The sequence below is a fragment of the Apteryx rowi genome, unplaced genomic scaffold (genome assembly GCF_003343035.1).
Source record: "Apteryx rowi isolate R43461 unplaced genomic scaffold, aptRow1 scaffold_701, whole genome shotgun sequence".
NCBI lineage: Eukaryota > Metazoa > Chordata > Aves > Apterygiformes > Apterygidae > Apteryx > Apteryx rowi.
Genome location: NW_020450985.1, coordinates 227,704 through 239,146, shown reverse-complemented (window position 1 = coordinate 239,146; position 11,443 = coordinate 227,704). Strand labels below are relative to the sequence as shown.

The 11,443-nt window shown below is 64.4% G+C and overlaps 1 protein-coding gene across 1 annotated transcript in view; it reads right to left on the bottom strand.

Moving 5' to 3' along the window:
* LOC112976170 (arf-GAP with GTPase, ANK repeat and PH domain-containing protein 3-like) overlaps nucleotides 1-11,443 on the bottom strand; it is an 86,095-nt gene that overhangs the window by 29,895 nt on the left and 44,757 nt on the right. Inside the window, exons 6-10 of the mRNA XM_026087123.1 lie at nucleotides 2,941-3,095; nucleotides 2,295-2,385; nucleotides 1,705-1,927; nucleotides 432-687; nucleotides 8-202 (exon numbers count right to left, since the gene is read on the bottom strand). Of these exons, the coding sequence (XP_025942908.1) occupies nucleotides 8-202; nucleotides 432-687; nucleotides 1,705-1,927; nucleotides 2,295-2,385; nucleotides 2,941-3,095 (920 nt within the window). The remainder of the gene's footprint in view (nucleotides 1-7; nucleotides 203-431; nucleotides 688-1,704; nucleotides 1,928-2,294; nucleotides 2,386-2,940; nucleotides 3,096-11,443) is intronic.

The window sequence follows — 11,443 nt, the reverse complement described above, 5'->3', positions numbered from 1 at the left end:
GGTCGGCGGGCGCCGCGGCGCAGGCGTTGTTGTTGGCGTTGGCGTTGCGGCGGGGCAGGCTGGGCGTCAGCGCGGTGCCGGCGCCGTCGCTGGGGCAGCCGTGCTGCAGCAGGATGTCGATGCACTCCTGGCTGCCGGCCCTCCGGGCGTAGGCCAGCGGCGTCAGCCCCCGCGCGTCCCGGCTCTTCACGTCCACCCCGTACTGCGCGGGAGGGAAAGAGCCGGTCAGCAGCCGCCGGGCGCCGCGCAGGCACGGGGCCGGGGCCGCAGGAGGGGAACGCGAGGCGGGACGGGCCGTGCCGGGGGCACGTGCAGGGATCCACGGAGGAGGACGAGGGGCAGGAGAGCCTGGCGCGGCCTGGGAGCGGGGAGGCGCTGCGCGGGGGAAGCACGGGGCGCAGGGCCGGGGGGGCTGCGGGACCCTGCCTTACCCAGATGAGCAGCTGCGTGAAGACCACGTTGGCCATGGCGCAGGAGAGGTGCAGCGCCGTGCGCCCGTCCCCGTCCCCGTAGGTCTCGTTCACCTCCTCCTTGGTGCCGTGGGCCAGGAGCGTCACCACGAGGCGCAGGTCGTCCTCCACCACCGCCCGCAGCAGCTGCTGCCCCAGCGGGATGTCCGACTGGGGCAGAGGAGCCAGGAAGAGCTTCTGCTCGTACTTGGCCCGGATCCAGCGCTCCTTCTCCTCCCTGCCGGACGGGACACGGTCGCCGTTGCGGGGCGCGCCAGGCTGCCCGGCCCCACGGACGGGGCACGCGCGCGAACAACCCCGCGCGCGGCACGCACGGGCGGTGACACGTGTGCTGCAGGGCGCGCGTGGCCGGCACGGGGCGCTGCACGGCACGCTGCTCCCGACACGCACCCCGTGCGCTCGTCCCGCTGCGCACGCTTGCACCTCCCCGCGCGCCGCGCACCCACGTCCCTGAGCGCGCAACAGCCACGTCCCACACGTGTCACAGGCAAAGGACACGCACCCCCGCGCCGGTGCCCTCCACGCGCTCCTGCCTGCCCGCTACTTGACAGCCAGGGGACCATCTGCGTCCTGCGCTTGTGCGTGGGCCCCGGCCAGCGGCGAGAAAAGGTTAGCTGCTGCGCACGGCAGCCCGGCGCCGCGGGAGGCGCGTTATCGCCGCTGCCGTCTCGCCCGGCGCAAACAAAGGCGGCGGCAGCGTCCGTCCCGCCTGGGGCTGCGGGGCCGGGCGGATCGATGCGCGCCGTGCCGCCGCTATCTGCTGCCATTCTATCCATCTGCATCTGGCGAGCGGCCATCAATGCCCCGCGCCGAGCATGCTCACTCCCGCCGCCCCCTGACCCGCTCTTATCCGTTGATAAGCCGCAGAATGGGCTCTTGTTGGGATGAGTGACAGGAGAGTCGCTCCGATAGGGACAGACAAGGGCCTGAAAGGGACGCACCCTCGAGACCCACAGACGCTGCCAAGCTGTCTCCGTTAACCCCTTCTGCTTCGTAGCCAGCCACGGCTCCAGCAGCCTCTGTATGGCCACGGCCGGCCCCGAAGTCCCCGCCGGGACAGCAGGAGAAGGCCTCTTACGCCCTGGCAGCAGGCAGAACCTCTGGACACCGGAGGACCTGGAGGTTTCCCACCCACCTCCCTGCTTGGCTTGCTGCTTCCAACCGCCTACGATGCCCTCAAGCCTCCTGGTGCGGTTGCCAGAGAAGCGTCTCCGCAGCCCCTCTCGTCCCTTACCGGCTGCTCTCAGGGGTGGGCTTGGGGTAGCCTTCCACTGCTCCTTCCCAAACAGCATTGGCCAGGGCGTTGCCGATGGCCGTCATGACCATGAGAAGCTCGCTGGGCCAGTCGTCCAGGTCCAAGGAGCGCACACGGGACAGGTGGGTGCCCAGGTTACGATGGATCCCCGAGCACTCAATGCACATGAGGGAGCCTAGGTTCAGGCTGGCCCAGTCCGGATCTGAGGGCGGCAAGATCGGTGCGGTGGGGTTAATGCCAGCGCAGACTCACCAACCGGTTCCCTCCCATGACCCAGGAGACCCAGATTTGCAAGGACCTGCCCACCAACTTCCTTCCAAACCCAGTGCTCCAAAAGCGCAGGGAGGCAAGGACCCGGGGCTGGCCAGCAAAGGGGCCGTGGAGCAGCATGGCAGGCGGGTCAGTCCCACAGGGCACGTCCCAGTCCCAAACGAATGGGTCCCTCCAGGAGAGGACAAGAGAGCCCTACAGGGTAGGTCCCTCTGGGGTGAGAGGGGAGGGTCGCTGGGGTGGACTCCCCCTTCTCTTCCCGAGCGGGCAGCCCCATCTCCCAGCGCAGCACTCCTTACTCGGCGCGTCGCAGTCCACGCAGAAGCTGTTCCCCCGCGCAGTGCGGACGGCCTGCATGGCCTGCGCGTCGCTCTGGCTGCCCAGCCGAGCCTGAAACAAGAAGCACGGCAACCCCGTTTACTCAAGGCTGGCTGCCACCCTGTCCTGTGTCCTCCCATCACCGTGTGCAGAACTGCCCGGGGGAGCTGCCAGCACCTTGCTCCACTGGGCACCCAACAGATGCTGCTGGAGGAGGAGCATCCAGTGCAGGGAAACTCCAAGAACAGGATCCAGGGGGGAACAGAGATACGGACAGGTATGAGCTGGCTCAGGACAGGAGCAGGGGATGCAGGGCCAGAAGGCAGGGAGCAAAACGCAGAACTGTACAAGGAGGGGAGCAGACAGTGCAGGATCCAGCCCTCGCTGGGAGCGGACGGTTCAGCGGGGCTGAAGGCAGCCTGCGGAGAGGCAGGGAATTCAGAGGTGACAGCAAGACCAGAGAGGGAATGGTGCATTCCCAGGGACAGGATGCAACCTTCACTGGGAGCAGAGGACTCAGGACAGGGTCCAGCCCGGACAGAGAGGGGAGCGTGGGAGAGAGAAGGATGCAGCAAAGCAGATGCTGGAGAAGAAGGGCGAAAGCAGAACTCAGTCAAGGCTTCTTACCTTATTTTTGCTGCTCTCACAGCCCTGCAGGCTAGCCAGGATCTGGCTCTCAATGGCCTGGACCCAAAGCTCTCGCTCCTCTGATGTTGAGGCCTCAAAGAGCCATGTCTGGCCCGTCAGGGATACGATAATGAACTCAAACGGCTCGTCTGGTTCTGGAAAAGAAAGGTGCGCCATAGCATGGGACAGGGAAGGAGGGGTGCATGCACGCTGATGCGCGAGCCCACAGACCCCCGCGGGCTCCGGCTGCGACGGCCCGTGGCAGGACTGGTCAGCATCGTGCCCCCAGGAGGCTTGGACAGTGCGGACAGTTGCAGTGCCTGCAACACGGAAGCGGAGCTCTGTGCCAGCCAGTCCCTTCCCGCTGCTTGCACAGCACGCAGCTCCACGCGCCCAGACGCCACCGAGCGTGGGCTAGCCCGTCTGCACACAAACAGACAGCCTCACTCTCTGAATGGTCTGCGCAGGGAAATCTGGGAATGCTGCGGCTCAGGATTCCTAGAAGCTGCCTCTGCCCTGCTAGCCATGCTCTGCACTGTCCCCCCTTCCGGAGAAAGCTGCTGCCCTTTGGGGCAGTGGGACCAGCCCCTCGGCAAAGCTTGTGCCCCCTAACAAGCCCGTCACCAGAGCCCCACGGGCCCACAGCACTCGGTGCCTGGTGATGAGGGGCTTTACAGGGATAGAGCCCTGCAAGCTGGGCTGGAAGGAGCTGCAAGGAGTGTCCTTGACGGGCTCAACGGCAGCCCTTCACGGTCCTCCTGCGCGTTGAGACGGGGCGCCGTGCCAGCCGAGAGCCCAGCAGGACAGGTCCCCCCGCTCAGGAAGCCCTCAGTGTCTGGGCGCTCTGCGGACCCCGTGCAACAGGGCATGACCACTGCTTTGCCATGCAGAAGCGCCAAGTCGCAGAGACCAGGGCAGGAGGCACAAAGAGGCGAGGGTGACGCCATCCTCGGCCCCGATGCGCCTCCTCTCTCAGTGCCCTTCTGGGCAGGTGATGCCCAGCTCCCCCAGCCTGGGAGGCTGGTGGCCACGGGGTGCCTGGAAGCCAGGCAGCCAGGAGCTGCTGACGCGGGACACAGCGACAGGCAGCGGAGGTGCAGGCAGGGCAGGACGGCTGGGAGGGCAGGGCCAGGCAAGCGGCTCCGCAGCCACAGCTCTGCCTAGCACCAGCGCTGGAGCCCCCGCGAGAGCCTGTGGAGGAGCAAGACATAAAACGTGGTCTCCATCGCCGGCCAGCGCTCTGACTGCTGCAATTCCTCCCCAGCCCCGGCTGCCAGGACAGGGCCCTGTCCCTGCCAGCCCATGCCGTGGGGTGCACGGATGTGGGGCACGCAGGCCTCAGCTTTGCATGGGGCGGTGCCCTGTCTCATCGTCGCACCCAGGCACCAGCATTTACCTTTTATTGCCAACTTCAGTAGTTAGTGCAGTAAATGACTTAACTAAGCGGGGCCTGAATGGAATGACTAATAAACGTTATGTCACAGCACACGCTTCAGCTCATAGCAAAATGATTTGTAATTACCTAATTAGCGTTATGCAAATAACACCCTCATCTCCATAATGTGCCTTCCCAGCTCTCTATTAAAAGCAGGGAGTCAACTGCACAGCTCCAGAGACAGCACGGAGGCTGAGGCACCCAGCCTGGTCCGCGGTGGCCCCTTCCTCCACCCTGACTTGCCACCCCGGCGAGCTGCAGGCCACGGGGGTCCCTCACTGAGGAGGGACACAGCAAGGGGAGAGTGATGGAGGAGCCTGCTGCACCCCCAAAGCAGAGCTAACCAAAGAGAGCAGAGGCTGCCAGTCTGGTCCCGATTCTGCCCCACCGAGGGCTCAGCTAAGTCCGGCTGCTTCCGGGCAGCCTGGCAAGGTCCAGAGCAAAGCTCTGTCCACAAACACTCCTCTCAAGACAACGGTGCAGCCGCGGAAAGCGGCAGGAGAGCGTAGCCCTTCCTCCCTCTTGCAGGTGCCCCTTCCAGGGTCTCGCTTCATTTGGAGGTACCACCACCGGCATTAACAAGTACCAGGCACAGCACCCAACTCAGTGTCCCCGTTACATACAGCTGCTTACTCCAGAACAATCTGAGGGTAAAATGCTGCTCCCGCTACGGTGCCGTGGTGCAGAGAGCCGTACTTCTCACCCAGCAGGCTCAGGATCTTGCATTTTGTCGGGGTTTAAAATTCCAGTGACATCTGGTTGGAAAGATGCCTGTCCTGTGCCACTGCTGAGAGCACTCCATGGTGTGTCCTGCACAGACCCCAGCAGGAGCCACAGGGGCTTGGACATCATCAGCGCTGATGAAATGAGCTGGTGCAGGAGTGCAAGGCCTGGTACCAGCTGTTGCCCAGCAGATGCTCAGGAGGATTAAATGACTCCAGGGTGAAGGGCTCTCCAGGTGCAAGTGCCAACTGGCTTGTCTTTCCTGGGTAGGAAGGGGAAGCTGTTTCACTCATTTCTTCCTATATTCAGCTTGGGACTCTTCTCCTGGGGAAAGACATCTGCAATCCCCTTCCTCCCGCTAGGAGCTGGAGGTTCTGGGATGCCAGGAGGAGGACAAGACTCCAGCGTGTTGGCAGTCATGCTGTGGGACTCTTGCCCTCTCCGTGATGTACTTGGCTAACTGGGAAATCAAGCTTGCCCAACACCTTGCCCCTTCCTCCAGCTCCCAGACAGAGGACAAGCAACCCCTCCTCTTGGGAGCTCCCTGCAGCTAACGCAGCTCCCACCCTAAAGACATGCTTGCTCCAAGAACACCAGATGCCAGCTCAAAAAAAAAGAATGGGAAAATACAGAGCTGATATAACTTTCAGATATGAGGAGAAGAGGTAACCGGACAATAGCCTGGCTAATAGCCTCTGCCTACCTGGCCAGACAGCACCAGCCTCCTCCCGAGCATTGCCACACGCTGGACACGGGCAAGGAGCACCCAACCACTGATGGCAGCAGGCAGTCAGGCAACACGACCTTATGACCGCTGCACTCAGCTGGATCATGCCAGCTCCTGCTCAGCTCCAGGCCACTCACAAGCAAGCGGCTGAACACAACAGCCTGATTCAGCTGCCACCACCTCTTCCAGCATCCCAGCTTGTGACTGGGAGCTGCAGTCCAGGGGCTTGAGCTCTCCAGCTGTTTAGTGACAGTTCCTTCTACCGCTGCATCCACGCAGGAAGCCACGAGAGGATCCGGGCCGCTGACAGCTGCAGGATCGATTACTGCAATCATATGTTGCCTGAGGCTAAGCATTAATAGCCAGGAAGGAAAGAGTGGCATTTCTTCCTGGGGGCCAGTGAGTGCCCGGGGACTTGAGGGAGCATTTGCTGTGCCAAGAACTTGGACAGGGCCACACTTGCAGCAGTGATCAACAAAGCCACTCCTGGGGCACCCCAATTTCACAGAAAGGGCCCTGCTATCCTTAACTCTCTCCCGTCCCTGGTTGGAGCCACCTGTGGCTGCTAACTGTCAGAGAGTGCTGCAGAGCCCACTCCCCAGGCCAGCCGCGGGGACCTGGGGGCAACGTGCTGGCTGATGCTCTTCAGGTGCTCCCCACTGCCAGGCTGGTTCTGCTGCCACCAAAACAGCAGCAGCAGCAGGCTGGCACAGTCCCCCAGGACACCGCGAGGATGCCAGCCACGGGCTCACACGTCCCCACCAACCCTGTTCATCCCCCTCACTTGCTCAGTACACCTCCCCGCTCTGATCCAGACCCGAACGTGCGGGCAGAAACCTCAGCCCAAGCCTCCCCGTGCCAGCACGCTCCCCAGGCAGACAGGGCTGGGGGCACCGTGTGTCTCCTAACCCTCTGCTCAGGATGCTCACGGAGCAGGGACAGGCAGCCCCCCCCCCCCCGCTGGGCTGCCCACAGCTGAGCACAGGGAAGCAACAAGCTTTCCGGGGCTCCAGCCCCACGCTGGCAGGCTGTCCCCACACGGCAGGAGTGCTGCCCTAGCTCAGGGACACCCCCGAGCCCTGGGGCTCCCGCCCTCAGCGCTGGTCGTGGCCCCAGGCAGACCCAAAGCCCCAGCTCTGGCTTTGCAAGCTGCAGGACTCCCACTCCCTTTCCTCCTTTGTGCCTCTCAAATTCCAGTTTCACTCGGAACAAAGGGCCTGTTGCTCTCGGCAGAGCCTGGGAAGAGCCAACAAAGGACAGCAGCTTTTCTTCTTTTGCAAGCAAAATCTCCACCTTTCTCTCCCTGCAGCCACTCAGGAGAGCACTGCAAGGCCAGACCTCTTTGGATGCTCCGGAGGAGCACGGCTACGGCAGGAGAGCGGCGAGCTGCAGGATCACAGCTTGAGATCCACAGATCATAGCCGGAGATCTCCCGGGTGCTTGGGGCGGACGGAAGAACTCCGCTTTGACAGGGCTAAGGTCTGGGAGGAGGCCATCCCTACGGGAGCGGGGGAGCCCTTCCCGGCTGCCCCAGGGCAGAGGCAGGGGCTATCCCGGGGCCAGAACCCAGGGCCCGGCTCCCCGGCCCCGCGGCCGCCTGCAGACGTGCTGGTGGGAGTCCATTAGGCCAGCTCCATTAGAATTAGTGGGCAGTGGAAGCGAACACGCTTGTCTCTCTCTCTCCTGATGATTTTTTGATGATGTTTTAAAGACTGAGCTCCGCGAAGAGTTGCCGAGCAGAGCGCAGCGCGAGCCGGCTCTGCTAATGGGCGTTAACCCCGTGACCCAGCTCCAACGCTGCCCAGCGATGAGGACTCCAAACGAGAGCAAAATTAGCGAGGGCACTGCACAGCCGCCAGGACGGGCCAGGGCCACGCGGCACCCAGGCGCGATTAGCGGCCGAGTCACCAAGCTGCGTGGGCTGGAGGAGGACTCCTGCAGCGACTGCACCTAGGTGATCAGCCCCCACGGACTCACCCTTCCCCAGCCTCCTACTGCCACAGGACGGGGAAGCTGGTGGCCCTGGGCAGGGAGCATCTGCTCAGAGCCAGCGACGAGCACCAGAGAGCCGGGGGAGAGCCGAGGGAACGGCGACACTCACATCCAGAGCCAGGAATCAGCGCAAAATGAAAGTAGGAGGGTGAGGGTAAAGCTCCACCAAGAAGTCAGGCTGGGACAGAGCTCAGCCGCCCACAGGTGACGCAGCGTTGAGATGCCCAACGGGCCGGTGGCCCTGTCACCTGCGGGAGCAGCAGCGGGTGTTGGGAAAGAAGGAGCAGCACAGGGAGGAAGGGAAGCAGTGGCATCCCAGGAGCAGTTGCCCTGCCGGCGCTTGCCAGCGTCCTCCTCTCCGCTCCCAGTGGGAGGAAGCACGGCTCCGAGCAGAAGTGGTGCTTCTGGGTGGCTAAAAACGGCTTAGTCTCAGCACACAGCTGAGTGCGGGGATCCAACTTGCTCCGTGAAGGGCCTCGGATTACAAACAGCATCAGCGCAGAACAGCGCAGCCCGGAGATCCCACCGCAGGGACCTTAACGGGGAGTCAAGGAAATGGCGCTTCCCCAGCTCCTTCCTCACGGACAGCCCGCTTCTCCCCGGGGTGCGGGATGAAACCCCAAGGCAATACCCACGGCGGGACCCGAAGGGTTGGGGCAGCCCCCTCGGAGCACAAGCCGCGGTCGCTGGCGCACTGCTTCCCCGCTCCCGCGCCAGCGGCGATGCCGAGCAGCTCCTCCAGGGAGGACCTGGAAGAGGTGGCAGCTCTTCCTCCAGTCGGTGTGGGAGACCCGGTGCGACGGTCCTCACCCGGCACGATGGCACGGCGCTTTTCCGAGCAGCCAGGGCGTGGGGCTGCGCTCCTCTCCGCAGCGGGCAGGACACCGGGCAGAGCCCCCCACGCCAGCGCACGAGACGGGGCACCGCTCGCTGCCCCAACGGCTGGACAAGGAGAGAGCTCTGCGCGGCAGAGACGTGCCGGAGCTCTCCCCAGGCACGGACCGTTTCCCAGGCCAGCGCAGGAGACACGGGGCAGAACTCCCCAACCAGCTCCTCCTCGGAGCAAACAGGGATGCAGCCCCTGCGCGGTGTGGGATGCCTCCCCATCCCTCCCGGCAAGAGCAGCTCCAGGGAAGGAGGAGCAGGATCTCGCACCAGCGTCACGACCTGCTCTCCGGGCAGGAGTCTCCTCTTTCACCTCCGCTCCGGGTCCCAAGTCCCATCCAGTTCCTCCCTTGACGCTGCCCCTCTCCTGCCCCGTCCCTTCTCCCGCTCTCGCCACGAGTGGGGTGGACACGGGGGGAGGCAGGCGGAGGCAGGGGGGGGCTCTCCGTGCGCGTGGGGGTAGGCAGGCAGGCAGGCAGGCAGGGAGGGCAGGCAGGTCCTGCCCGGGCGCAGGGACCCCGCGCTCCCAGGGCAGCTTCGCTCTCTCGCTGCCGAGCGTGCGAAGAGCGTCCAGGCGCGGGGCAGCTAGCAGCCCCCCGGCCTCAGGGTGCTTGTTTGCAAGCTGCCACCGTACCACATCATTACGAGGTGTTTGGGATATCAACAAATTAGCAGGCGCCCGGGAAGAGAAGGATGCAGCGCCATCCGTAAATGTCAGCTCGCTGCCTCCTCATTTTGCAGATCATTAAACCCAATATTCCTAACCTGTATTAGTGCAACGGGGACAGGCCCCCTCCGCAGCGACGAGCCGCCAGGAGAGCCGCGGCAAGAACAGCGCTGCGGAGACCCGGCGCGCCGAGACCCCGGCGTGCCCCAAGCCGAGCCAGCGCATCCCCTCGCCCACGTCCCGCCTGCCCGGCCCCCGGGGCGCGCTGAGCCGGGAGGGAAGGGGCCGGGAGGGCTCTGCGCGGTGACGCTGGCGGAGATGTGCAAACTGAACCGAACAACGGGGCACCGAAGGGGCGCGCGCGTGTGTGCATGCGTGCACACGCGTGGATCAGACTGAGAGCAAGGGCAGCAGAGCCTGCGCGTCCGGGAGGGGAGACGCTCCTCAGGGACACGGCGGGGGGGGCACGCTGCGATGTACAGCGGGGTCCTGCAAGGGACTGGGAGGAGGGTTGTGTGTGCATGCTGCGGGGTGAGGCTGTACGGGGTGCAGTGTGTGCATGCGGTACGGGGTGCAGTGTGCGCATGCGGTGCGGGGTGCAGTGTGTGCATGCGGTGCAGGGGACTGGGAGGCACTGGGGGTCCATGAGGTGTGCGTGCACGCTGCGGGGTGAGGCCGTACGGGGTGCAGCGTGTGCATGCAGTGCGGGGTGCAGTGTGTGCATGCAATGCGGGGGACCGGGAGGCACTGGGGGTCCACGAGGTGGGTGCACACACTGTGGGGGTTCACGCCGGGGCAGTGGGAGGGAGGGCACTGCCAGCACACGCTTGCTGTGTGCATGCAGAGGCTCACAGTAAGAGGCAGCAGAGGGGTTAGGGATGAGCGTGCGTGGTCTCTCCGAGGGTAACACGAAGCTGCAGACGGGCTCCCCCGGGGAGCGCTGAGAGACGGGAGGACTTGGGGTGGCGATGCCCAGACACGGGCTGCTTTCCTCCCGTCTGGACGGAGCGGGGAGCTCGTGGGGTCTAATGAGCAAGAGCGACTTGTTAGCGCTGAATTAAGAGGCTGGGCGGAAGGGATGCAGGGTGACACGCGCTGCGTGGGGCAGGCGGGAGCTGAGCGACAGCAGCTGGAATCCCCAGCAATCTGGTAAGCGCAGCTCAGCCCCGCGCTCCCGCCTGCCGAGATCGGCCTCCCGACAGCCCCTGACAGTTGGCATTAATCACGCGCATCGCCCCAACACAACTCTTTACTGGCCATCAATTTCCCGTGGGTTTTAAAACTAAAAAACAAAGACAAAACCGCGTCGTTTGGCCGCCACTGAGAAGCACATTAAGGGGCTGTCAGCTTCTCGCCATGCACCCTGCATCACTCTTTAAGCACATGAGAAGTTCATTATCCCCGGAGCTCTGGCAGCCGTGGGGATGCTGGCGCAGGGAGCGTCGCGAAGGTGCTCCCCGCCGCCGCGCGCGCCCGGCGGCCCCGGCGCCCTCCTGCCCGCCCCGACACAGAAGCCGGAGGGCTGGGGCACAGAAGAGGCCCCGTGCCAGCCGGAGGTGGGATGGGGGCACCTCCGGCCGGAGCACTCCCGCCGGGCTGCGATCGCGAGCAGACTTTGCCGATGCTCCCTAGCGGGCTGCCGCTGCCGCCCCGTCGCCGGCGAAGCGGCTCTTCCCCGAGGCCGTGACGTCCCCGACAGCCTGCCGCCGCCGCCGCCGCCGGTCTGCGGGTGCTCGCTGACAGCCCCGCGCCACGCTCGCGGGTTCGGTGACGTTCCCCAGCAGCCCAACACCACGCTTGCCGGAGTTTGCGGATGCTCCCTAGCAGCCTGACACCGCGCTCTCTTTAACATGCGACCATGTAAAAAAGCAACAGCTCGTTTGATTTATGATACTTCAGAACAACTAAGATTCAATTGCTCCGCACGTCCCCGGCTCTGATTACCTCCTAAATGAGATAAACTGATGGCAATTTATCCCCAGACCTCACCAACTTTCCCAGGATGCTAACCTGAGACGCGCGCGCCCTGCGCACGCGGGCTTCAGCCTGGGCCATGCCCAAGGCGGGCGGCCGG